The following is a 26,757-nucleotide window of genomic DNA, read 5'->3' as shown; positions in this document are numbered from 1 at the left end:
TGTTTCTCTTTCACGAATAATCCGCCCCCACCCCCCAGTTTTGGGATGGAAACATCCTCTAGTAACTTCCTGAGAAAAGGTGTTTGTAACAGATGTTATTTTGAGAACCCACTGCCTGAAAGTGTCTTTATTCTGCCCGCCCACTCGTTTGATGGTCTCCCAGTCGAATTCTAGGCTGGAAACATTTTTCCTTCCGACTGGTTCCGTTGTCAGGTAGTTTCCAGAGCGTCTGTTATGAAGTTCGCAGTCTTCCAGAGGGAGGTCGTAGGATCTTCTCTTTGTCTCCGGTGTTCTGAAATTCCCCAACGGTGCCGGGCCCTTGTTATCCATTATGCTGAGCAGCTGGTAGACCTTTCAATCGGAAAACCCTTTTCCTTCAGGTCTGCGAAGTTTGCTGTAAATATTCCTTCAGGGGCACCTAGCTGGCTCAGTTGGTAGAGCATGTGACCCCCGATCTTGAGGTCGTGATTTGAGCCGCACATTGGGCATAGAGCTTGTTTAAATTTTTTTTTTTAACATTTATTCATTTTTGAGAGACAGAGACAGAGTGTGAATGGGGGAGGGGCAGAGAGAGAGAGAGGGAGACACAGAATCCGAAGCAGGCTCCAGGCTCCCGAGCTGTCAGCACGGAGCCCCATGCGGGGCTTGAACTCAACAACCTCAAGATCATGACCTGAACCGAAGTTGGACGCTCAACTGGACTGAGCCACCCAGGCGCTCCAAGATCTGGGTTTTTAAGAAGCTCCCCCAGGGATCTTAGGCCCAGTAAGAACTGGCGTGTAGAAAGAATGTTCTGTGCATGCAGAGTGGGGAGCAAACACATGAAAGGAGGGTTGGTGGAAGTGGCATATTGGTCTGGCTCTGAAGGCGGGGAGAGATTGCAGACATGGAGTAAGCTGGCAGGGAGGGGTCATGTAGGCTTGTGCGATGGAAGATTCAAGCTTGGGCCTGTCACTGTCGCTCTTCCTTGTGGCCATCACCCCCGGCCCCCCCATCATCCTTTCCATCTTCCTTTTTGGCCTCCTCCCCAAACCTCAACAGTTTTCAGGGGCTGAGCTCAGTAGAATCTTCTGCTCTCCCGGAGTGGGGAGGGGGCGCCCACAGAAGTGGATCGGCATGGGAAGGACACACACAGAGATGACAACAGACGGCATCCAGTCACAGGCGGACAGGAAGAGGCAAAGATGGATAAAGAAGAAAGGAAACAGAGTCACAGGTGGACAGGTGTGGAATCTCAGGCAGGCGGGCGCTAGCCTTTGGAGGACACACACACACGTGGGTGGATAAGAAGGTCACACACGAAGGCACGACAACAAACGGCGGGCACGGAGAGGGACGGGTGCCCAGGACGCACGCAGGTGGACAGGCGGGACGCCCGGGCGGACGGGGATGCGCTCGGGTGATGCCTCGGGTCTCCCCAGGGCACTGGGGAGGCACGCGGTGCTGCTGCCAGGCCCTGCGCATCTGTCTCTCCGCCGGCTGTCGCGGGGAGACCCCAGGCTGGACAGCGAAGGGTCACTCCTGGGCGTGCACCTTGGTCAGGGCGAGGGAGTCACCTCCCCACGCGGGGCACGTTCATTTCAGCTCTCAGACGTTTATTATTAGGCCCTAAGTCTCACTTCTTTCTCACTCATCTCCCAATTTTGTACAGGTCTCTCGGGCCCCGCCTCTTTTTGGGGTGTTTTAGGCCAATTCCTGGCTTCAGGCCACTCGGGGGCTGCATCAGTTCATTTAGAGTTCACTTTTCCTTTAAGCTCTTTTCCCATTCACCACTCTCGCGGACTCCCTCTCGTTCCCGACGTCGCTTGCGGTTCCTAAGAGCACTACATCTCCCAGCAGTCTTAGCGCCCACGCGTCTACCCTAGGGAACTTCAAGTACCGAAATGCTCTCCCACTGTCTGCTGACTACCGCGGTGACCGATGGGGCTTGTGGTCCCCTGAGGAATTGTCAGAGGACCGAAGAAACTACTCATCCCAGGAGTCCTCGCGTCAGAGGCGGGTTTCCCTCTTGGCTCTCTGCGCGACCCCTTAATCCTTCCTCGGACTCGAACTCCCGCCGTGCCCCGCGCTGGGCTTCCAGTGGCGGAGAATGGAGTTGTGGCCAAAGTGTCCTCTGGGAGTTGTAGTTTCTATATTGGTGAGGCGAGGAGGAGGCGGAGTGACTCGGCGGCCATTAGCTGTGTGTAGTTGCCCGGGACTGGGAGCTTAAGTGAAGAGGGAAGCCTTGCTCGGTGGAAATCTACCGTGGCCATGGGCTCCTGCCGGGCCTAGCCCCAGAGTACGGAGAAGGCGGGCTTTTCGGTGCCCCGCCCCGCCCAGTGGCGGGGCCCACTAGGCCCCCGGACATCCCCGGTCTCAAGTAGGCCTCGTCTGCCGGCAAGGGCGCCCCAAAGGCGGGAGGCGCCATGTCGCTGGTTGCTTACGCCAGCAGCGATGAGAGTGAGCCGGATGAGGCTGAGCCGGAGCCGGAGGAGGAGGAGGCGGCGGCCCCTCCATCTGGGCCCGCTTTAGGGGGCCTGTTCGCTTCTCTCCCCGCACCCAAGGGCCCGGCCCTGCTGCCTCCGCCCCCCCAGATGCTGGCCCCAGCTTTCCCCCCGCCGCTGCTGCTGCCCCCTCCCGCCGGAGACCCCCGGCTCCAGCCGCCTCCGCCCTTGCCCTTCGGCCTGGGGGGCTTCCCCCCACCCCCAGGCGTGAGCCCGGCCGAGGCGGCGGGAGTTGGGGAGGGGCTGGGATTGGGGCTGCCCTCGCCCCGGGGCCCCGGCCTCGGCCTGCCGCCCTCCGTGGGCGGTGCCGGGCCCCCCCTGGGCCTTCCCAAGCCAAAGAAGCGGACAGAGCCCGTGAAGATCGCGGCGCCGGAGCTGCGTAAGGGGGATGTGAGTATCCGGGGAGGGCGCCCCCGCACTGCCCCTCGGCTCGGGTTTGGGCCCCGTCGGACCAGGGACCTGGGAGGTTCCGGGGCTGCCTCCTGTGCGTGCCTCCGTTGGCCGCGGACCGCTGCGTTCCTGCCACGCTGCGATTCACTGAGCTGAGTTTGTCAACTTCGCTGTTTGTCCACGCGGGTTTCGCGGGGCCGGACCCGCCTGCGGGAGGGCCACGTCCCGTCCCCCGGCACTGGCGGTCCCGGGCCCCCGCGCGCCTGCTTCTGCTCCCCTGTTGCGTCTTCAGCCCAGGCCGTGTGGTACTTGTCTCATCCGGAGAACGGCTTACGACCTGCCACCTGAAGAAGTGACAGGAGGCAGGATTGCTGAGCTGAGCCCTTGCCTGCACATTCGGGAGCAACTTTTCCCCCTTGCATCTAAAACCATTAGGGTCTGGACGAAAAGAACAGGCATCCCGAGTTCTGCTCTTGAGGGGAGTTAGGGAAGAAGGGGAGAGTTTGTCTTTCCCCTTCTTCCCCTTTCAACTGCTGCAGAGCTCTGGGAGGTAACAGGTGTCCGGCAGGTGAGATCTTACCTGGAAAAGGACAGAGTGGAGGTGAAGAGCTGGGTCTGTCACTTCCAGGCCGGTGCCTCAGTTTCCCCGTTTAGGTACCGCTAAGCCTAGGGGAGATAGGATGCTTGGGTTCTATTTCTAGAAGAAGCTGCCAAGTTGGGACAGAAAATAGAAGCCCTGTTCTGGAGCGAGTGCTTTGGGAATAAAGGAGACATGAAGCCTGTGGGCGGGCAGGGGCTTAGGGTTATGCCGAGGTCTTTCCTCTCTGGCTCCTGGAAAGCGAACCGGTCAGTCTTGCGCTCACCTTTGGTAGCCCTCTGGGAGAAGCTCATTTTGGCTCTTCCTGCCCTGCAGGCTTCCAGCTCTGGCTGGGGGCCGTCCCCCATTCCTTGCACTTGCTGGCCCCTCGTCCTCTAACCCCAGATGGCCTTTTGTTCTCCCATCGGCTCCTTTGGAAGCCGGCTTCTCAGGAGGGCTTTCTGGCCCACCTGCCTGAACTGCAGCCTCTTATCCCTCACCCTTTCCCTTCCTTTTTCTCCGCCAGCCGTACAAGCCCCCCGGAGGCAGGCCCTGTTGATTCGTGCCGTATCCCTCGCGGTCGAAACAGTGCCCGGGGTGTGCGGACTGCTGCCTGGATGTTCCCTGAGTGAATACACGTGAATGAACGTGGACTGTTCGCGAAAAGGAGGCTCCAGGATCTCCCTCACGTCTCGTTCCAAACTCTCTTCCATGTTACTTCACCCTTTCTCTGCCCCGAGTCTGTTGTTTCCAAGTCCAGGATCCCAAACAGCCTTCTGTCTCCAGTGAAACTTTGGTCTTGGTTTTGCCTCGAGCGCAGGGAAGTCCCTGAACAAGACCGAAGAGAACGGGTTCATTTGTCCCGCACTCTCTCTTCTCCGCTTCGCCGCGTTCCCCGCCTAGTTTACCTCTGATGTCTGGGGGGAGGAGGCACTTTGAGGCAGCCTGCCTCCCTCCCCTGTGACAGCGGAGAGTTCATCTGCAGGTCTGGGGAGGCAGCATCAGAACCAGTTGCCGCTAAAGGTTGTAGAGTCTTCCATTCGGTCTGGCTGAGGTGGGGGAAACCCCTGAGGACTCCCCGCCCCGTCCCTCCTTTGTCAGTGTGATTCTCGAAGTTCCCAAAGTTCCCGAATGCTCCAAGGTGAACGAGACTCGAGACTGGGATCATTCAAATAAAGCCAAAGCTTCCTCCCCCTTCAGTTTCCTACCTTCCTTCAGCTTGAGCTGGTGCTGGCGGTCTCTGAGCGCATGGTTCCTGCGGAAAGGTCCCCGAGAGCACAGGATGGTCAGCTGAGGGCGGCTGCTGGCTTTAGGGTCGTGCTCCTCCGGTTCTAAGCTGTGCGTCTTGCACTTAGTAGGCTCACGGGGCACGTTTGGAAAAATAAATAAACCTTTTCTTAAGTGACTTCCCTTTAGGGTTTGGAGTTGAAGTAGCAGCAATGAACTCTGAACTCTCGTTCGTTCGTTGGTTCGTTCGATCGTTGGTTCGTTCGATCGTTGGTTCGTTCGATCGTTGGTTCGTTCGATCGTTGGTTCGTTCGATCCTAGCCTGCTTCTCTGTGCCAGCAGCTTGGAGTACAGCAGCGAACGTGATGGGCTCTGCCCACAAGGAGCTTCTGGAGGAGGCGGACGAGGAGATAGATTTCAGGTCAAGTCGGAGAAGAGCCACGGTAGAGCCGGTGCCGTGGGAACGTACCTAGTGGGTGCTAATCCGGTCTAGAGGCTGGGGAGGCTGCCAGAGGGAGGAGATGTCTGCACAGAGATGAGATACGTGAGCAGAGGGAGCCGGAGAAAGCGGGTGCCGCGGGGAGGAGCACGTCAGGCGGAGGGATGTGGCAGGGAGCTTAGCGGCGAGAGAGACCATGCTTCCGGGGCACCTGGAGTGAGTTAAGCTCTGGCGCTGGATGCGGGGACGTGGGGGTGCCGAGGCCAGGGGATGTGGCCTCTGGGCACCACGGAAAGGCCTTCGTAAGTGACCCTGGGGTAGTGAGGCGCCCTTACGGGCCGAGCAAGAATTCTCTGGTTGCACAGCGGCTAAGACCTGGGGGAGCAAGGCCGGCAGGCACGGCGTGGCAGGGGGTGATGGCCTGGGCACCCGGGCGCGGGCCTGGGGAGAGCTGCAGGCCGCAGGGCTGTGGAGGACGTAGAGCGTCTGGGCCGTCTGGGCGGTCGATGGGACGGCCTAGATGAGGGCCAGGATTCAAGGTTGACCCCTGCCTTTTAGCTCAGGCAGCCGGAGGGTAGTGGTGCCATTTATTTAGGGAATACAGAGCAGATTGGGGGTTAGCTGGATTTAGTTGGTTCAGAAACCAAGGATCAGAAACCACCTCAAGCCAGGTTGAATAATGAATGTCCCGAGGTGCCCGGGGAAAGGGCCTGGAGTCAGAAGTCGGAGATCTTTGCGTGTTTGATTCATGCTTCTTTGGCTGCAGATCAGTTTCCTCTGCTGCTTGACCTTTGCTGCCGATGAAAGATGGCCGCCCCACCCCCACCCCTTCTCGTGTTTTATTTCTCTTTAGTGATCAGTCCGGATGGAGCCGCGTTCTTAGTCCCGGTCCTGGTGTTCCAGGAGAGAGAATACGGTCGGTCTGATGTGGGTCGGCTCATCAGTCAGCTGCAGTCGGGGCGGGGCAGCGCCCAAGTCTGTCCAGGTGCGACGCGAGGTCACATTCAGTCAGCCTTCGGTTTACATGAGGGACTGGGAACGACCCACGGAACAGATGGTCATTTCCTTTTCCCTTCTCCTCTCCTTACTCCACCCGAGCTAACCCCACCCCCCCACCGCATTGGGCTGGACGATTGTTGATTTCATGGACTCAGACTTCTAAAATTAGGATACAAAATGTCAAAATTAGCAAAGTGAGTCTGCTGTAAGAGTTTTCTGTCCTTGGGGCACCTGGGTGGCTCAGTCTACGCGTCTGACTTCGTCTTGGGTCATGATCTCAAGGTTCATGAGTTCGAGCCCCACAACGGGCTCAGTGCTGACAGTTCGGAGCCCGGAGCCTGTTTGGGATTCTGTGTCTCCCTCTCTCTGCCCCTCCCCTGCTTGCACTCTGTCTCTTTCTCTCTCACTCTCAAAAATAAATAAACATTTAAAAAATTTAAAAAAAATAAAAGAAAAAGTTTTGTGTCCTATAACATGCATTTTAGAGCAAGCAAATTTGAGGCTTATCTGGGTTAGGATTACTTATACTTCCAGATCGTTTACCCAGATAGTGGAAAATTGGAGGGTGTGAGAGGCAGACTTCACTAATTTTGGCCATTTCTGTTAACCAAGTAAAGAGTTGACGGCAGCAGGTTTAGCTGAATTTCAGCCCTCGGTAGAGGTGGAGCGGGAAGGGGCACAGACCCTTCTGGGACACCCGCTGAGTGGCTGACACTGCCTGGGCGGTTGCATCCCTGGTCTACAGGTGAGGAAACAGGAGTTTAGAGAACAGAGGTGATCTGTCTCAAGTCATAGTTTGGGAGTGGCAGGGTTGAGTCCAGGGGTGTTTTGTTCTGAAGCAGTGCCTGTTGGGGAGAGAGAAGAGCCAGCTGTACAGGCAGCAGGTGAGGGTGCGGTGGGGAGAGGCAACACGGTGAGGGTGCTGTAGGGGAGAGGCCGCGCAGTGAGGGTGCTGTAGGGGAGAGGCAACACGATGAGGGTGCTTGCTGTAGGGGAGAGGCAGCGCGGTGAGGGTACAGCAGGGGAGAGACTGCACAGTGAGGATGTGGCAGGGGAGAGGCAGCATGGTGAGGGTGAGGCAGGGGAGAGGCAGCGTGGTGAGGGTGAGGCAGGGGAGAGGCAGCACGGTGAGGATGTGGCAGGGGAGAGGCAACGCGGTGAGGGTGCTGTGGGGGGAGGCAGCGCAGTGAGGGTACGGCAGGGGAGAGGCAGCGCGGTGAGGGTGAGGCAGGGGAGAGGCAGTGTGGTGAGGATGTGGCAGGGGAGAGGCAGCACGGTGAGGATGTGGCAGGGGAGAGGCAACACGGTGAGGGTGCTGTAGGGGAGAGGCAGTGCGGTGAGGGTGTGGCAGAGGGAGGCAGCGCAGTGAGGATGTGGCAGGGGAGAGGCAACACGGTGAAGGTGCTGTAGGGGAGAGGCAGCACAGTGAGGGTACGGCAGGGGAGAGGCAGCGCGGTGAGGATGTGGCAGGGGAGAGGCAACACAGGGTGCTGTAGGGGAGAGGCAGCGCAGTGAGGGTACAGCAGGGGAGAGGCAGCGCGGTGAGGATGTGGCAGGGGAGAGGCAACACGGTGAGGGTGCTGTAGGGGAGAGGCAGTGCGGTGAGGGTGTGGCAGAGGGAGGCAGCGCAGTGAGGATGTGGCAGGGGAGAGGCAACACGGTGAAGGTGCTGTAGGGGAGAGGCAGCACAGTGAGGGTACGGCAGGGGAGAGGCAGCGCGGTGAGGATGTGGCAGGGGAGAGGCAACACGGTGAGGGTGCTGTAGGGGAGAAGCAGCACGGTGAGGGTGTGGCAGGGGAGAGGCAGCGTGGTGAGGGTGCTGTAGGGGAGAGGCAATGTGATGAAGGTGCTGCAGGGGGGAGGCAACGTGGTGAGGGGGCTGCAGGGGAGAGGCAGCACGGTGAGGATGTGGCAGGAGAGAGGCAGCGTGGTGAGGATGTGGCAGGGGAGAGGCAGCGCGGTGAGGGTGCTGTAGGGGAGAGGCAGCGTGGTGAGGGTGCTGTAGGGGAGAGGCAGTGTGGTGAGGGTACGGCAGGGGAGAGGCAGCATGGTGAGGATGCGGCAGGGGAGAGGCAGTGCGGTGAGGGTGCTGTAGCGGGGAGGCAACGCGGTGAGGGTGCTGTAGGGGAGAGGCAGCGTGGTGAGGGTGGTGTAGGGGAGAAGCAGTGCGGCGAGATGTGGCAGGGGAGAGGCAACGCGGTGAGGGTGCTGTAGGGGAGAGGCAGCATGGTGAGGATGCAGCAGGGGAGAGGCAGCGTGGTGAGGATGTGGCAGGGGAGAGGCAGCACGGTGAGGGTGCTGTAGGGGAGAGGCAGCGTGGTGAGGGTGGTGTAGGGGAGAAGCAGTGCGGCGAGATGTGGCAGGGGAGAGGCAACGCGGTGAGGGTGCTGTAGGGGAGAGGCAGCGTGGTGAGGGTGCTGTAGGGGAGAGGCAACGCGGTGAGGGTGCTGTAGGGGAGAGGCAGCGTGGTGAGGGTGCTGTAGCGGGGAGGCAACGCGGTGAGGGTGCTGCAGGGGAGAGGCAGGCGAAAGGGAACGTTGCTCTAACTGGAGGGCACCTGTCCGCAGAAGATCAGGAGACCAAAGACGGAAACCGGCTGATGAGTCAGGCTAATTGGGATGAAGCCGCGAGGAGTATGGTGGCGATTCGGGTTTGGAGCCTGGGGGGGTCGGGGCCCGGGCCCTTCTTTCCTCCCTGGCTCCTGGCCCTGGCAGCGCGAGATGGCCTTTTGGAGCGGGCGTGTGCCAGAGCCCGAGCCCGGGAAGATAAGAGAGCCGCTCTGGTAGATGAGCAGATCCCACCGGGCCGGCTTAATGGAAAATGTCTGTTTCCGTTTTGCTCTGCAGTCTCCGTGCGTGCGTCTTGTCCCTCTTGGCAGCTGGAGCGGAGAGGACAGTGGTGGCCCTGGAGGCTCAGGCTCTTGTGAGGCCGAGACGTCCATTCCTTTCTCCTTCAGAGGCGCAAGCAGTTTGCGCCTCCAAGACCCAGGAGGGCCCGCCCTGGCCCAGCCCGAGGTTCCGTGGCGCCTGGAACGTCGCCCTCTCTGGGTCTGATGGCCCAGCCCTGCCCGGGTCACCACTGGCTGATTGCTGCTCTCTAGGAGCTGACTCTATGGCCTTCGTTTGATCTACTCCTGTGGAAAAGTGTGGCAGTTCCTCAGAAGGTCACTTGGAATTACTCCGCAGTCTAGCAGTTTCTTTCTTTCTTTCTTTTTTTTTAAACATTTGTTTATTATTAAGAGACAGAGACAGAGCACGAGAGGGGGAGGGTCAGAGAGAGGGAGACACAGAATCTGAAACAGGCTCCAGGCTCTGAGCTGTCAGCACAGAGCCCGACGCGGGGCTTGAACTCACGGACCGCGAGATCATGACCTGAGCTGAAGTCGGACGCTCAACCGACTGAGCCACCCAGGTGCCCCTCTTTTTTTTTTTCAGTTTTATTCTTTAAGTTTCTTCTTAAGCAAGCTCTACACCCAACATGGGGCTTGAACTCATGACCCCGAGATCGAGTCGCATGGCTCCCCCGACTGAGCCGGCCCGGCGCCCCTGTGATCCGGCAGTTTCATTCCTCGGTGAAAAGAGCCGAGAGCAGGACTCCCACACGCACGCCCATGTCCGTGGCAACGCTCTTCTCCACGGCCGGAAGGCGCCCGCAGCCCAGGTGTCCACAAGTGGACAGCAGCACGGCATGTCCATGCCACACGTGTCATTGAGCCTTAAAAAGGAAGGAAACTCTGACACGTGTGCAGCGTGGATGGCCTTGGAAGGCGTTACGCTAAGAGGAACAAGCCAGCCACAGCGGGGGACGTGCCGTGTGATCCCAGCCACGTGAAATGCCCACAGTGTGCAGAGCCCAGGGGACAGGAGAGTGGAGGGTCCCTGGGGCTGGAGTGCAGCGAGCGGGCAAGGGGAGGTATTGTTTACCAGGTACAGACTCTGTTTGGGATGATGAAAAGTTCCAGAAATAGAGAGTGGTGACGGTTGTACAACACTGAACGCACTTAATGCTACCGAGTGCACACGGCGGTTAAAGTGGCAGATGTTAGGGGGCCGCCTGGGTGGCTCAGTCGGTTAAGCATATCCGACTCTTGACCTCGGCTCAGGTGATGATCTCACGGTTTTTGAGTTTGAGCCCCGCGTCAGCGCAAAGCGAGCTTGGGATTCTGGGTCTCCCTCTCTGGCCCTCTCCCATTCACACTGTCTTTCTGTCTTTCTTTTTCAAAACTAAATGTTAAAAAAAAATAACAATAAGGGCGCCTGGGTGGCTCAGTCGGTTAAGCGGCCGACTTCGGCTCAGGTCACGATCTCGCGGTCCATGAGTTCGAGCCCCGCGTCGGGCCCCTGTGCTAACAGCTCAGAGCCCGGAGCCTGTTTCAGATTCTGTGTCTCCCTCTCTCTGACCCTCCCCCGTTCATGCTCTGTCTCTCTCTGTCTCAAAAATAAATAAACATTAAAATAAAAATTAAAAATATAATATGTTTGTACAGTTTTATAAACGTAATCATCTGAGACTCGGACAAAACCTGTTCGTTCGCACATTGTTGCACTTGAACCTAATTGCCTAAGATGTTAAAGTTTAACTGGGCCTCCAGACGTCACGAAAACTGTCTGTGCCCGGTAGTGAGGTGGTTCCCCACGTGCCCTGCCAGGGAGGGGACGTGTCTCTGTGGTTACGAGGCCAGGGGATGGTCAGGGGTCTCTGAGGCAATGGGAGTTTGGAACAGAGAGAACGGGTCAAGATGTTTAGGTGTTTGGGGCTTAATGCTTTGTTTATTTGCTTTTTTTTTTTTTTTTTGGTTGAGTTTGATGTCTTGGCAGGCCGGAGAGAATGAGAGTCCTCAAACTCTGCCAAGAACTTTCGTTTATGTACGTTTCCATGGCTAGACGGCTCGTGTGGTCTTTAGCGCGTCGTTGTGATATGTGCGTGTGCTATTTTCCACGGGCTTGGGGGCCGCAAATAAATGGCACAGCCGAGACTCACACTTGTAGTTCTGATTTGGTGCCGTGTGCGCCCGTCTGCGTCGTGTGGGGTCTTGAGGGGCCCGGTCAGGGCAGATCTCGGGCCCGGGCCAGCAGGGGACAACTCGGCACGGTGTCTCTGCGGGGACGCGCGAGCTGAATGGTTCCGGCCCTTGGTTCCGCCGTGACCCAGCTGGTACTTGACCTCTCCGGGCCTGCCTTCCCTCCCCCTCGAAACTGAGATGACAGGGCCTGCCGGGAAGTGTTACTGGAAGGACGAGTGAAGCGTCGTGAGTTGACTTCCACCTAAGAGGACTGTCCTGCCCTCTGCCACCTCTTCCCCTGTCCCCCTGCCCCCCAGACAGACTCCCCTTACGGGTTTTGTAACATACTGATACAGGTGCAGGGACTGGGCGGTACGGTGAGGCCCCACATGGAGGAGAGACGAACGTAGGACCAGCAGATTCGTTGAGGGGGTGTTTGAACCACACTTGACGCCCTTTGTGTTTTCCTGCCTTGTTACGTGACGCTTGTCACTCTTACTGGATTGTGAGTTCCTTGAGGACGGGGACTTCTTCCGTGGCACAGCACACACACAAAATCTTTGAGGCACACCGGGGGGACTGGTCTGGGGAACAGGGGACAGGACTCTACCTGCTCCAGGCCCTGCCCCGTGCCCGTGGGCAGAGCGGATGAGCATCGTCTTCCCGTCACCCAGCCTGGGGCGGCCGTCGGGACATCCGTCGATACGGGCCCTGTGGATTGCATAGGGTAGATTCTCAGTCGCTGTGAGGTCCTTGTAGCCGATGAGCCGGGGGAGGGACTTGTGGGCCGAGAGATTCCAGCAGAGCGTTTGAGTTCTTGCAGCGTCTTGCACATGGACGCGTCTGAGACCTGCCCGACCCCCTTTATGCGCAGACGCCCGAAGCAGGCCCTGGGAACAAATGGCAGCTTTTAAGGTTCTTGGCTTGAGAATTCACTTGTTATTTATTCTTAATTTTTAAAAATGCTTTAGCGTTATTATTTTTTATTTTACAGAGAGGGAGAGAGTGTGTGCAAGTGGGGGGGGGGCGGGGAGAGACTCTCAAGGAGGCTCCACACCCGTCGCGCATCCCATGACCCTGGGATCGTGACCTGACCCTAAATCAAGAATCACTCAACTGACTGAGCCACCCAGGCGTCCCGGGATTTACTTACTTACTTGCCTACCTGTGTATTTATTTGTAATTATTCTTAATGCTTTTATTCACTTTGGAGAGAAAGAGAGAGACAGAGTGCGAGTGGGGAGGGGCAGAGAGAGAGGGAGACTCAGAATCCGAAGCAGGCTCCGGGCTCCCAGCTGTCAGCCCAGAGCCCCCCTGGGCGCTTCACCTCCTGAACCGCCAGATCCTGACCCGAGCCGAGGTCGGTCTCTCCATCGCCTGAGCCCGCAGGCGCCCCCTAGGGGAATAACTTTTAAAAATCATAGGCTTGCACCTTTTTGATCGTTGGCGATGTTCAGGATCTGGTACTGAGCTACAAGGTCAGGTAGCTTCCAGTGTGAGAGCTTGTGTTAGGGACAGCCCCGGTGAGTCAGAGGGTGACACAAATGGCCTCCTGTGTTGCCCCCAGCGCTCACCGTCCCCATTTGCTCACCTTCCTCTTGGACGCGGGCAACTCTGTCTGGCAGACGGTAGATCATACTTGCAGAGGGAATGGATTTCTCCAATGGCTTTGACCTTTAATGCTGCACAGAGAGTAGTTAACACCCCACTTAACTCCCGCCGGAGTTGCCCGGCCGTGTGGTTATGTTGTCTGCGTGAGCGGTTTCAGAAGGGCAGCTGAGACTGGGGGAGATGGTGGGCCACATCCATCCGTCTTCCAGCAGACAGATTTATTAGGAGAAAAATGGGTGTAGCCTTTTCTTTCCACCAGGTCTAAATGGGAGGAAATGCTTTTGCTTTAAAGGAATAGAAATTGACGCCAAGGAGCCTGGGCCGCAGGACCCGGGGCAGAACGAGCGCCTTGGGGAAGTCACCACACACCCCTTCGCTCTGAGGCGGTTCGAGAGCAGGGAGGGAGCTCTCGGGCGCTTCCCCTGCAACCGCCCAGACCCCTGGGCCGCCCTTGTCCGGACCTCGCTGGATGCGGGTGTTTCCTCCACCGCCCTCACGCGGGAAGGCCTTATTCCGTTTCTTTTTTTCTTAGTCAGATTCCGAGGAAGATGAGCCCTCCAAGAAGAAAACTGTCCTTCAGGTAAGCTTTGTGACCCGGCAGAAGCCATTTCTCTTCCCGCATTGCCTCCCGAAAGAGAGTCACGACGCCCGGGACGTGTTTCCACATCACACGTAGGGCAGACGCAAGCATTTGAGGACCAGCTCCCTCCGTGTGGTTTGGTTGTTCTCGGAGCCGCCGGCCCTCGTGCCGTGTGCCCTCCCCTCGCCGTTGCTCGGTGCTGGCCTGGTGGGGTCACCCCTGCTGGGGGCAGCCAGTGGCAGGGAGGCGGAAACCAGTGGGTGCATACATTTCCGCCGAAAGGATGGTTTAGGAAGGGTGAACGGAGCGGGCAGAACGATGTTAGGAACGTGTGTGTTGTGCAGTTATCCTCCCACCTCATCTTTAACCTGGAAAGTAAATACTTCAGCCGTGCCAGGCACAGCTCTCGGTGCTTTACCAGCCTTTAGTCGATTTCGCTCTCAAGGTAGCACCGCGGTCGTGGCGTTGTCATCACCCCCGTATTCCACTGGTGGAAACCACGGCCGAAGGAGCTTGCCCGCGGGTGGCGATGGGTGGGGCAGGGAGGGGGTCAGACTCTGGGTCTGACCGTGGAGTCCCAGCCCTTCCCTGCTGCGCTTGGCTCCTGCTCCAGACCTGAGACCGGAAGTCCTCAGCCAGACGATGCCGGGAGCTGATCTCTCGGCCGTTTGCCCTGTTTTCCCCTGTCCCGGTGCCTTTATTCCAGCCCCCGGGAGTTTCTTCCCGCTCCACTCGCCGCTCAGGGACTCACGTGCTCTCTGATCTTGTGGGTCGTATGTCTCAGGAAAAACAAAGCAAAAGCGGTCCTGCCTTTGTCAGAGTATGTCGTGACTCAGGCGTGTGACGCCAGAGCTGCCCCTTCCCCTGACTCTGCTAAGATGTCACCTCCACTGCTGGGAGCTCTCCGGGTGCAGTCATGTGGAGGGGAGAGTGACGTCCTGGCCCTGTGTGTGGGGGGGTGACGGAAGAGGAGTCGTGGCCAAAACTGGGAGCTGAGGCTGCTGGAGGCCGGTTCTCCGTTACCAGGGTGGCTTCCTGGAGGGGGTGGGTAAGGGCAGCCTGAGTCACGGGGGCACTGGCTCAGAGGGCCTCCGGAGCACAGAGCAGCCTCCCAGCTGGCGGAGGGGCTGGCGGGACACTGGCTCAGCTGTCGGGCGGGGTGGGGACCCAGTGCTGCACAGGGGTGTGGCTGTGACCCCAGATTCCATCTGAGAAGTCGGACGCTTCAAGGTAGCCTGAGCATGTGAACCACATGGCACCTGGGCCCGCTCCCTACGTGCATGAGTCTCTGCGGTCCGCCTGGCTGGAATGTTCCAGAGCTGTGGACACACAGCAGGGGGAGGAGCCCACTGGCCAGATGAACTGTTCTGCCTGCCTGACTCACCAGCCTTTCTTCACTTGCTCTGGGCGTTGCTTGGCCCAGGGGCTGAAGTATACTGGTCCTCCAGGACAGGGGCATGGTGGCCTTGTTCCATTCTCCTTTTTTAGACTGACACCTCCCTCGGCCCTCCAGTTAGGCCAGGCTAGCCCCGTGGCATACAGAAAGCAGAATCGGAGAGATTTTTCCGTGCAGTAGGAACTTGGGATGGGCTGAGTCATTTAGCTTACAGATTGAGAAGTTAAATGCTCGACTCTGGCATAAACTGAATATGCCACACGTATAGGGCTTTCCTTGGGCAGAGGAGAGGACTTTGGGCAACAGGAGTGAAGGTCTTTTGGACAGAGCCTTGTTCTTGACTTTGAGTCGCAATCCCAGGGAAGCAGGGAGTTCCTATGTTAAGAAGAACCTTCAAGCCCTGGGGAGAGGTAGAGCGATCAGCTGGAGAGAGGGCCCTGGGCTTTCTGGGAAGAAGGGATGATGTGGGATTAAAAGCATCGTAGTCACCAAAAGCCACAGACTCAGGGAAGGCTCTGGGGCACAGGGCAGCGGAGCCGGGTTGGTGTGGAGCCGAGGAGAACAGGGGTGATGTCTTCCCTGGGAGAAGCAGTCAGCAGAGGGGCCTGAGGTAGGAGGCAGATGGGATCCCCCAGCGAGGCAGCGGGCAGAGTTGAGAAGGAAGCAGGGGCCGATGAGATTTTAGGCCGGAGCGCCTATCTGTGCCTCTTGTTCTTGGTGTTGATAACGTGTATCACCAGATCTCACTTGGCACGTTTTTTCCCTCCTTCCCCGAACCTGTGCTCACCAGGGATCCGGCGAGGGCGCTGGCCTGTCTGCCTTGCTTCCCCAGCCTAAAAACCTGCCTGTGAAAGAGACTGGCAGGCTGCCCCTGCCCCACGCCTCCTCCCGGAAGCCCACGGATGGCTCCTCTGACGCTAAGCCCTCCAGACAGGCTTCTAAGACCAAGCCCTCTTCCCTCGCCTCTGTCGTGGGCACCACAACCACCACTCCGTCACCCTCTGCCATCAAGGCTGCCGCCAAGAGTGCTGCCCTACAGGTGACGAAGCAGATCACGCAGGAGGAGGACGACAGTGATGAGGAAGTAGCCCCCGAGAACTTTTTCTCCCTCCCTGACAAGGCTGAGCCGCCTGGAGTTGAGCCATACCCTTACCCCCTCCCTGCCGTCCCTGAAGAGCTGCCTCCGGGCACGGAACCGGAGCCGGCCTTCCAGGACGACGCAGCCAATGCCCCCCTCGAATTCAAGATGGCAGCGGGCTCAAGTGGGGCCCCTTGGATGCCTAAGCCCGGGGATGACTACGGCTACAACCAGTTTTCCACATATGGCGATGCCAATGCCGCTGGTGCTTATTATCAGGTGGGTAGGTGGTCCGGAGGGCGGGCCAGGGCGCGTTGGAGCGTGGAGGTCACGGAGAGCTCCGAGCCGGTCCTACGGCCTCTGTGGTTTCGCTTTGGCTGAATTAATGTCTTCCGGCGCCTTGATTTTCCTGTATATCTCCGGCCTCAAAGCATACCACCTTTGTTCTGAAAAAGGGCCCGTCTCGAAGTCTGACAGAAGTACATAACTGATAACGTTTGTTCTGGAAACCAGCCCCGTAGGAGCTGGCGAGAGGTGTAGGGAGAAGGCGGGAGATCCAAGACCCCCTGGTGTGGATGGTGAGGCTGAGTGAACTGGAGGGGTGCACTGAGAGCAGGAAGGAAGGAGAGGAGGGGTTGAGGATCTGGAGAGTTGAACACAGAAGGGAAGAGGGGGGAAGGCAGGAGCCACAGGAAGGTGAAAGGATGGGAGCCCCTGTCCCAGGGAGCCAGGGGACCGTAATTTGTGCTGTGACAGACAGTGGGGTCTGAGGGGGGGGTTGGGCTTGGAATCCCAAGCCGTGTGAGTCTGGGCAGATTCCTCAGCTATACGAGGGGCGGGTAACAGCAGTGGCCTCGTAGTGATGCTGAGACAAGCCCATGGGCGTGGCACGGTGCCCGGGCCAGAGCAAATGCCCAGGAAAGAGTTGGGATAACTTTTTATCCCATTGCCATTTGGAAGAGCTGCTTAGCTTTGTTGTGAGTGGCGTCAGAGGATATGGGAGGCCAGGTGAGTGGGTTTAGGAAAGACTTTCCCGGCATCACAGTCCTGGGTGGAGAGGGCTCCAGGGGCTCAGGGACTCGCCAGTGTTCTGACCTGTTTAGCCAAACAAAACAAAACACAACAACAACCAAAGCCATTTAAAGGAACAACAACCAGGCATTCTGTATTTATTTATAAACTGCACCGAGGGAGTCCGTGCACGTGAAAACATGTAACGTGCACTCGGGACCCTGCAGTCACACGTATCTTACTGTGAATGCTTTCGTAGAAAATCGTGCTCTGATCACTCTGGATTCTTACGTGTTTTATTCGGTCAGTGTTAAACCTTACTTTCCATTTAGTTCACTATAAAATGAATGTTCTTAAAGGGGCATTTTTTGGCGTTTTGGGCAAAAGTGGAAGAATTGGGAGAAAGCATGGGCCGGGAGGAAGCCGCTTCTCAGCCCGAGGGCCACCTGGCTGGCCTCCTGGGGGCCCGTCCTGCCTGCACCCCTCTTCCTCCGGGACCGCAGCAGCATCCGACGGCTCAGCTCCAGGGCGGTCATCAGATTCCTGAGGCGAGTGCCCGGGAACACACACCTTGGCTTGTTCCCGGCTTTGTAAATTCCGTACCAGTCTGAAAGCCATTTATTGTATCTTAGGTTTTTATTGAAGAATAGTTGAGGGGCGCCTGGATGGCTCAGAGGCCGGTTGAGTGTCTCTTGATTTCTGCTCAGGGCATCATCTCACGGATGTGAGATGGAGCCCTTCGTCGGGCTCTGTGCTGCGTGTGCAGCCTGCTTAAGACCCTCTCTCCCTCTCCCTTTGCCTCTCCCGCACTCCCTAAAAAAAAAAGAAAAGAAGAAAAGAACTGTAGTTGACGCGATGGATGTTATGTTAGTTTCAGGTGTGTGGGGATTTATTTCATATCAGAGATCTGCACCCTCCCTCCCCGTTGCAGGCAGCGTCCTTGGGTCCACAGGCCCAAAATAAAGACAAGGAGCGGGAACGGTGTGCCCTCACGCCTCTCCCCTGCTCACAGCCGAGCGTGTCTCCATCTCGTGGGCAGGAGGTGTGGCGCTGAGGGCACTGTGGCGTGAGGGTTGGGATTCACCCTGGGGAGCAACCGAGGGAGAGGGGAGCAACCGAAGCAGGAGAGAATGCCTGTTTCTTGTCCCCTTCCCTGAGCTATAGCCACCTGGACGGTGCCGATCGGAGAAGCTGCAGAGAGTGTTCTGAGTTACGGATGGGTCCTCGGGACGCACGCCTTTACCTGGGCCGCTTGAGGGGCCTGTGGTGCGGGTGCCTCCGCTGCCACTTGGTGAGGGTTTGCTCTGCTCCAGACCTTGTCCCCTGTCCGCTGTGTCCCTCAGTTGGTGTGTTTTTTCCCCTCTCTCGATTGCAGGATTATTACAGTGGTGGCTACTATCCTGCACAGGACCCGGCCCTGGTCCCCCCCCAGGAAATTGCCCCAGATGCCTCCTTCATCGATGACGAAGCAGTAAGTGAATAAAGCACGGGTGACCATCTTTGACCCATGGACGCCAGGTTTCAAATCCAAAAGTAAAGAAACCTTTTGGGGAGGGGGGCCTGGATAGCTCAGTTGTTTGATCATCTGACTCTTGGTCTCAGCTCAGGTCTTTAACGTTTATTAATTTTTGAGAGACAGGAAGAGACAGAGTGTGAGTGGGGGAGGGGCAGAGAGAGAGGGAGACAAAGAATCCGAAGCAGGTTCCGGGCTCCGAGGTGTCCGCACAGAGCCTGACGCGAGCTCGAACTCAACAGACCGCGAGATCATGATGTGAACCAAAGCCAGACTCCCAACTGACTGAGCCACCCAGGCACCCCTGTGGTGGAATTTTGCTCAGGTCTTGATCTCAGGGTCGAGAGTTCAGGCCCTGCATTGGGCTCTGCACTAGGTGTGGGTTTTTTTTTTTTAACTATATTCAGTTAGGATTCGCTGTGGCAGAAACTCCAAAGTGCAGTGGCTTACATCAGAGAAGTTCACTTTTTTCTTCCTCAAAGAAGGCCGGAGGCAGCCCTGCATGGTTGTTGGGGATCCGGGCGCCTTGTGATGATTCCTCTGCTGTCCCTACGTTGTGGCCTCTGTGCCTCTGGTCGGCGGTGGTGGCCGAGGCTGCCGCTCTCTCGCCTGCATTGCGGCCGCTGTTCTGCGGCAGGTGGAGAGACCGAGGAAGAGTATCTTCTTCTCCTTTGGGGAGACCTCCCCAGAATCTCCCCAGAGTTCCTACCAGCGCTTCCATTTCTGTCTCGTTGACTAGAGTCTGGTCACGTGACCACATGTGGCTTCAGGGGGAGCCCAGGGGTGGGATAGTCTTTTATCCAGTTGGGTGGTAATATGCCAGAATGTTGGGCTCCTTCACATTAAAGGGAAGGGGACGATGGATTTGGGGAGAGGACAGCAGCCACAGTAAATGACTCCTGTGTTCACACGCCTGGATCCCCTGCCGCTGGGCTCCCTCGCCTCAGCACAAGGAGAGAGAAAACCCCGGGTCCCGTCAGGCTGTGTTCCGGACGGGAAATCTTGTTCTCTCCGTAGGGAGGTCTCAGCCTGTTAGGAGGGGGGGCTGGGGAAGTAGGGGTGTGCTCTTTTCGCATTCAGGCTCTTAGGAAAAATAACCGCCTCTCGCCTCTTCACAGAAAGGTGTCCACCCCTCCGCATGCTTCTTCCTACTGTCACTGTGTCCCCTGCAGGTGTATCCTTGGCACGGTCCATAGTTGGGCCCTTTTTGTCCTCAGCCTGGGAGGCAGCAGAGAGCTCATCCAGGGGCGAGAGTTCCCTTCCTGCAGGTAGAGTCCCTCGGAGGAGACCTCACCAGTGACGCTGAGAGCTGGGCCTGGCCTGCACTCAGGTTTCTGAGTGTTTCAGTTAGAGTCCTCTCACCCACACGAGTCCGGGCGACGTTGGTGTGACCTGCCCTTTTGGTGAGGAGGGCAAGAGAGAGCGGCAGTCTCCTAGAAATCTTGCCAGGCTCCCTCTCTCCCAGCTCCGCTTCTGAGGTCCACTCTGGTGTGGAGTCTGCTGACTTTGTGATGCCAAACCAATGAGAAGGAACACACGTGTAAAAACCAATTTTTAGAGGAAGAATCCTAGATTTTTTTTTTTTTTACCCTGAATTCTTTTTTTTTTTTTTTAATGTTTATTTATTTTTGAGAGTGAGAGCGAGAGAGAGAGAGAGAGAGAGAAAGGTGAGTGCAAGCAGGGGAGGGACAGAGGGAGAGGGAGACACAGAATCCAAAGCAGGCTCTAGGCTCCGAGCCGTCAGCACAGAGCCCGGCGTGGGGCTCAAACTCACGAACTCGTGAGATCATGACCTGAGCTGAAGTCGGACGCTTGACCGACCGAGCCACCCAGGCGCCCCTACTCTGAATTCTTAATCTGAAAATTGTATGCAGTCCTTTTCGGTACATTGAACTTCCGCATAGTTTGAGCACATGTTCCCAGCAGTGATCCCCCTCCCCTGTACTCGCTCATTTTTGGGGGTACCGCCTTGGCCTCCTTTTCCCTGAGGGCAGGAGAACGTCTGAGCAGCAGCCTTTCATTGGGCATCGGACGAGTTTGGTAGGTGGGGGGTGAAAGGGGGTATCGCACAGGGGGGAGTTAAGGACACTTAATTGTGTTCTCCTAAGTGGGTCGGGAAGCATCATTGCACAGTGTGACAGCCGCCGTGGGTATCACGGGGGGCGGGGGGATGGTCGTAAGATGATTCCATAAATTCTGGGTTTCTAGTGAGTCCCCGATCTCTCACCCAGATCCCCCACTGCTGCTCTCTGTCTCCTTTTCCAGTTTAAGCGGCTACAGGGCAAGAGGAACCGAGGGAGGGAGGAAGTCAACTTTGTGGAGATCAAAGGTGACGACCAGCTCAGTGGGGCTCAGCAGTGGATGACCAAGTCGTTGACAGAAGAGAAAACCATGAAGTCATTCAGCAAAGTAAGCGGGAAGGGTCTGTTGCATGGCTAACTTGGGGGTGGGGGGTGCCCAGAGCAGAATCTGGGCCTGCTCCTGTCCCGACCCCACACCCGATGGTTCCCCCCCAGCACCTTTCACAGATGCCTGCCACCCGCGGGACTGGAGCCTGTGCCGAGCCTCATGGATGCAGCCTCCGCCTTCCAGAACTTTGCGGCACTTTGCTTTCTGTCTGGGGGGTGGAGTCTTGTCACTGAGAGCGGGCGACTCGGGAAGAGCTTTGATGCGTTGTGGCCGTCTCCCCGCAGCTGCCCTGCCCTCTCCCTCTGTCACTTCCCACCTCCACCCTGCCAGGCTGGGGCCTGGCTCAGCACATCTTTGAGGTGTGGACAGAACAGCAGAGTCCTGGGGGCTTCGGTTCTGAGTATGCACCCCCTCCCCTCTCCTTTTTTGCTGTTACCTGTTGTCGCCAGCTGGGGGCTTTTCGGGTGTTTATTCCCCACGCTTCCCACACCACACGCCTGCCTTCCCGTGCTAGTTTTCTTGAGTCAGCGTGAGGGACCCCTCTCCACCTAGTAGCTGAGCACAGCAAACGTGGACATTTATGAGCCTGCCACGGGGGGCGGAATGTGGGGAAGCCCTGGATTCAAGCCCAGCACCAGCAAGGCCAAGGTCGGGCATCTTCTCCCCTTCTCCCTCCCACTCTCTCCGCTCTGTTCTGTGGCCACAGATGGCCATCGGAGCCCTGGCCGTTTGTTTTCACCGAATGCTGGCGGTCGTACAGGACAGAGCAGAGGGCTGTGGTTAGATCAGCACAGAGCCGTCCGTGTTTCCTGGAAAAACCACTGGGGGGAGCGTGCTCTCCTAACCGGGTCAGGAAGCATCACTGTTCCGTGTGCCAGCCGCCGTGGGTGGCGTCCACCGTGGCCAGCGAGTGCGTCGTGCTTGTCGGCTTTGATGGTGACGTTAAACGGTGTCCCACAGCAGCCAGGAATTGGGGGTTTGCTGCTGCCTGGGTCCTTACTTTCTTTGCACCGCCTCATGGTGTTACAGCTCGACTGTTGAAAAAGAAGAGAAAGCTACGGTCCGTGTCCTCGAGGGCTTTACGGCACAGCCGGGAGAGAGTTGATGAGTGATGGGGGGTTGCCGAGGACCCTCCAGAGAGGAGTGTTGGGGGCTGGGTGGGGCTGATAGGATGCTTCTGGTCTGAGGCGGCACTGGTGGGGCAGGAAAACGGTAGGATGAAAAAGCCCAGACCAGTATAGACTTGGACAGTAAAGCTTTTGCTTCAGAGCTTGGTTAGGGCTTGGGTGTAGTTACGGGTGGAGGCTGGAAGGCTGGGGAGAGGTGGGTGGTGGTGAAAATTCCGATTCCAGGGCCTCTGGGGAGGCACACGCCGGGGAGGGGGGGCGGGGGCGGGCTTTCAGCTAGAGGCTGGGGATGGGAGAGCTGGGGAAGCTGTAGGTAGGAGCAGGCTGGGTGGCTGGCCTGCCGGGAGAAAGGGACAGAGACAGGGAGGGCTGAGGCGGAGACGGGCAGGATTACGAGAGGGAGGGAGGTCACCCAGGCCCTGGAACACGAACTGTTGTAGAATCACCACACGTAATACAGCCAGCTTCAAGTGCCCACTGTGGGCAGAGCCCTGTGCTTGTTGCTGGGGGTGGGGTGGGGTGGGGTAGGGTTACCAAAGAAACAGAAGACGCAATCCTGACCTCAAAGCATCTCCAGTCCAGCAAGATATTAGCAGGCTATTTCAGGCAGATCTTCTTAGCCTGGGTTTTTGGCATAATGGTTTTAATAAAAACCGTTTTGTGAGCGCATAGACATAAAAACAGCTCCAAGCTGACTTTTCTCCCCCAGGTTTTAGGCCAAGTACTTGGTTTCTAAGCCCCAGCCTTGCACCATCTGGGCACGTGTGGTACTTCTCCTTTTCTTCCTGTGGCTTAACGAGTGTGTTTTCTTCCCTTGCAGAAGAAAGGGGAGCAGCCAACGGGCCAGCAGCGGCGGAAGCACCAGATCACGTACCTGATCCATCAGGTGAGAGGGTCCCCGGAGACCCCAGGGACAGCCGGCTGAGACCCCTTGACTGCGGGCCTGAGGCCCGTTCACCGCCCCGTGGGCTGGAAGCCCAGGTGCCAGGCACCAGCTTCCCAGGGTCCGTTCTCCATGTGGCCACTAGGGGGGGATGTGTCCTTCAGGATCACCTACCACCCCACCCCGCCTCGCGCCTGGCGCCTGTCACTTCCCACTTCCCTTCAGCCTCAAGTGCCAGGGGCTTGCGAGTAAACTAGGTGGAGATTCAGATACCCAAACATGCACACGGAGGGCAGCAAAGTGGTTTCTCCTACGGTTCTATTACATGGCAAGTGTATCAGAAATAAATGGCGAGTTTATCTAGGGATTTAAGAATCTAAAGAAAAAATGGGTTCGCCAGCTTTTAACAGAACATCCACCTGATAAGGATGTTGGTTTTGTAGTCCCCGCTTCTGTGGCAGGAAACAACACAAGTGATTAAAAATCGCAGATAATCCAAACATGTCTTCTGGAATTAGAATGTCACTTACCTGATAGGACCCAGCAACTCTCACTTATTTAATCATTAAGCAGACATCTTTTGGAGACCTCCTGCGCTGAACGCCGTCTGAGACCCAGATGGGAACGTGCTGTTCTGGCCCTTTCCCTGGGGACACATTGCTGCCTGGTCATTTCAGGGGGAAATCTGCTTTTGCTGTTCTTGTCAATGGTTCACCTTCCTTTTCAGGGACTCCCCTGTGTCCTTATCCTGACTTGTTATTTGTAGGGAAAGGATTCGAGGGTAGGGTTTTCTTTTAAGCCCAAACCCTTTTTTTTTTTTTAAATGTTTGTTTATTTTGAGAGAGAGCACGAGTGGGGGAGGGGCAGAGAGAATCCCAAGCAGGCTCTGCAGCGTCAGCGCAGAGTCCGAAGGGGCGGGGCTTGAACTCATGAAGGGTGAGATCGTGACCTGAGCCAAGATCAAGAGTCCAGTGCTCACCTGCTGAGGCACCCAGGTGTCCCTGAACCCTAACTCTTCACCTCCGCCCCTTAACCAAGGGGAGGTGGGCAGATACCAGCTAACTCTGGCGGGGTGGGGTTGGCGAGCCCCCCTTCTCAGGTGGTGCCCGTAGGGTCCCCAAGTGTGGCGATGAGGTCAGCAGAGGAAAGTTACAACTCTGGTGCCTTCCAGTCTGTATTTCACAGCTTCAATTTGTGCTTGAAAGGGGTGTGAATTTCTAGGGTTCCACATCCACTGTGTGCAGCATAGCAGCGACACTCCATCTCGAGACACAGCTGTCGCTTGTTGGTGTCCCGTGTGGCCCTGTCCACATCTTTGCCGCTGTCCTCTCCCGCTTGGCTGGTCGGGCATCCGAGGCATCTGATGTCCTCCTTTCAGATGCAAGTTCCAGCTCACCTCTGTCCGGTTTCCACTGGAGAGATTCGGTTTTAATTCCAGCAGGTGTAGGACCAGGATGCTTCTGTTCTGTTTTTGTAAAGATTTTATGTATTTATTATTACTTTTTGAATGTTTATTTATTTGAGAGACAGAGAGCATGCACGAGCAGGGGAGGGGCGGCGAGAGAGGGAGGGAGAGAGGCAGGGAAAGGGAGGATCCCAGGTAGGCTCCACACTGTCAGCCCAGAGCCTGACGAGGGGCTCTAACTCATGAAGCGTGAGATCATGACCTGAGCCGAAATCAGGAGTCGGACGCTTAAGCAACTGAGCCACCCAGGGGCCCGTGTAAAGATTTTTTTTTTTTTTTTTTTTTTTTTAATTTTTTTTTTCAACGTTTTTTATTTATTTTTGGGACAGAGAGAGACAGAGCATGAACGGGGGAAGGGCAGAGAGAGAGGGAGACACAGAATCGGAAACAGGCTCCAGGCTCCGAGCCATCAGCCCAGAGCCCGACGCGGGGCTCGAACTCACGGACCGCGAGATCGTGACCTGGCTGAAGTCGGATGCTTAACCGACTGCGCCACCCAGGCGCCCCCCGTGTAAAGATTTTTTAAGTCATGTCCACACCGCACGTGGAGCTCACACTTAGGACCCCGAGGTCGAGTTGCACTGTCCGCCGACTGAGCCAGCCGGGCGCCCGGGGCCAGGGATCCTTGAGTCTCTGCTTAAACCCCGTTAGCTTTTTGCTTTCTCGGGGTCTCCCCTTCGACCTGAGTCAGAGAAAACAGTCTGGCCGGGGATTTGCTACTTCCCGTACGTGTTCCAGGGGGGAAAGGGGCTGGTGCGGGAAGCTCACAGAGGCCAGGGGAGAAGTCTGTCACCCCAGGCTGACGCCCCCGCCCGCGTCTCTCGCCGTAGGCCAAGGAGCGGGAGCTGGAGCTGAAAAACGCCTGGTCCGAGAACAAGCTGAGCCGCCGGCAGACCCAAGCCAAGTACGGGTTCTAGGGCTCCGGACCCGACTGCCCCCGGGGCCTCCTGCAGCCCGGCGCCACGGCCTCGCCCCCGGGACCCCCGCTGCCTCCAAGTCCAGGGCCTCCTTCCCTGGGGACCCAGCCCTCGCCTCCGCGAGGATGAACACGTTTGATAGATTTTTCTTAACAGAAGTTAGAGAACTCAGCTCCTCTCTGTCTTGGAGCAAAGACTCGAGCGGTGAAGCTTCAGACGGGGCTCCGAGTCCTTGGATGGGAGTTTTGCTCCCTCGTGGGTGTGATGAAATGGTGAACCCCTCCCTCCATCTTGTTTTTTTTTTTCTTTTTTTAATTTTAAACCAGGGATGTCTGTTGAAATAAAACATTCAGTCTGACGGACACTGCTCGCCCTAACCCCTCTCCTGCTTTTTCGTGTGCTCTCCTTTTTCCATTCTGGATCTTTCTCCTGCATTTTCCTGTTCCTCGGTCTGACTGTACCTAGTGTAACGCACCCCCCGCCCCGACCCTCACAACCTGCCTCATGATTGCCTTGCTTTTCTCCCCTGGGCCCACCGTCTAAACTGGGCTCGTGGCCATCGAAGACCCTGGAGGCGTGCCTACGACTTCGTATGGGGCGGGGGCCTGTGGTCCCAGATCTGGAAAGTATCGCTGATCTCCGGTGTCTCTGGAGACTAGAGGAGGTCGAGGAGGTCCTTTCTGTGACGTGAAAGAGTCGCTTCACATCAGTTTCGGTCCAGCAGGAGGCGAAGTGATGAATGTCCCTGGAAAGGACTCACGACACCAGTTGCCATTGGCCATGAACGGCTTGGAAGCTTTGTGTGGAGCTTGGGGGCCAGGCAGGTCTCCTTGGGGACTTCTGGACCCCTAGCTTTTTGTTAGAGAGGGAGGAGTGGTTGCGGGAGGGAGGCGGCAGGGTCACGGACTTGGGTTGGCGGTTGTGCACTGGGATGCCACGTGCAGCAAGACCGGTGGCCTGATTCCTCCTCCACGGGGCAGGGTTCAGGCAGGGGCGGGAGGCCCACGCCTGTCCCGGGACCGTGCGTCCTGCGGCCACTACCGGAGCGGGGTGCTGGGGGTGCCGGGGCTCCGGCCGCGCTTTGCTGCAGCTGCTTCCCGATACCAGGGCTTCCCGATACCAGCCCAGAAGAGCCCTGAAGGGAGCGGCCCTGGTGCCGGGCTGCTGGAGAAGCTCACCGTTTGACAGTCCTGGTGACAGATGGGAAGGTGAAGGTTACGGCCAAGGGGTCATTTGGAGCGTGTGGCGGCGTGGGGACCCGGGCGTGAGAAGGAAGAGGCGGGAGGGAGGGTCTCCCCGAGCTCCCGGTCTTGCGTGTTGGGTAAGTTGAGGAGTCTGTTTCTCATTAAGTACGGCGGAGGGTTTCGTCACTTACAGGAAAACCACCCACTTATCTGAAATCTGACCTACTTGGGGCTGGAGCCAGACAGGGCTCCTGCATCCCACGGGGACACTGGGGCTACAGCTGCCCGTGGCGGTGCCTCCAGCCGTCTTCAGGAAGGAGCATCAACCCACCGGCACTCCACTGCGGAGGCCGCGGGACCCGGGCCGAGGCCACTCGCCGGGGTATCTGAGGTGGTCACCTGGGTCAACAGGCCCCAAAGTCTGAGATCCCGAGTCCAAAGCTTTGTCTTCTGTACCCGATGTGCT

At 57.5% G+C, this 26,757-nt stretch overlaps 1 protein-coding gene across 1 annotated transcript; it reads left to right on the top strand.

Annotated features, from left to right (window-relative positions):
- The first annotated feature begins 1,619 nt into the window (after window positions 1-1,619).
- Window positions 1,620-25,484, top strand: PRCC (proline rich mitotic checkpoint control factor). The gene is made up of 7 exons (XM_042925127.1): window positions 1,620-2,873; window positions 13,261-13,308; window positions 15,495-16,061; window positions 18,169-18,264; window positions 20,572-20,715; window positions 22,663-22,728; window positions 25,021-25,484. The coding sequence occupies exons 1-7, from the start codon at window positions 2,406-2,408 to the stop codon at window positions 25,105-25,107; spliced, it is 1,476 nt and encodes a 491-aa protein (XP_042781061.1). The 5' UTR covers window positions 1,620-2,405; the 3' UTR covers window positions 25,108-25,484.
- The last annotated feature ends 1,273 nt before the right edge of the window (window positions 25,485-26,757 follow it).

This window comes from Panthera leo, chromosome F3 (genome assembly GCF_018350215.1).
Source record: "Panthera leo isolate Ple1 chromosome F3, P.leo_Ple1_pat1.1, whole genome shotgun sequence".
Taxonomy (NCBI): domain Eukaryota; kingdom Metazoa; phylum Chordata; class Mammalia; order Carnivora; family Felidae; genus Panthera; species Panthera leo.
This window is presented reverse-complemented; position numbering and strand designations above follow the sequence as displayed.

Bases quoted from the DNA above. Each gene is read 5' to 3' on its own strand.
- PRCC (XM_042925127.1), top strand. From the start codon at position 2,406: ATGTCGCTGGTTGCTTACGCCAGCAGCGATGAGAGTGAGCCGGATGAG. The intron at 16,062-18,168 runs GTGGGTAGGTGG...TCTCGATTGCAG, and splicing joins CCGCTGGTGCTTATTATCAG to GATTATTACAGTGGTGGCTA. The intron at 18,265-20,571 runs GTAAGTGAATAA...CTCCTTTTCCAG, and splicing joins CCTTCATCGATGACGAAGCA to TTTAAGCGGCTACAGGGCAA.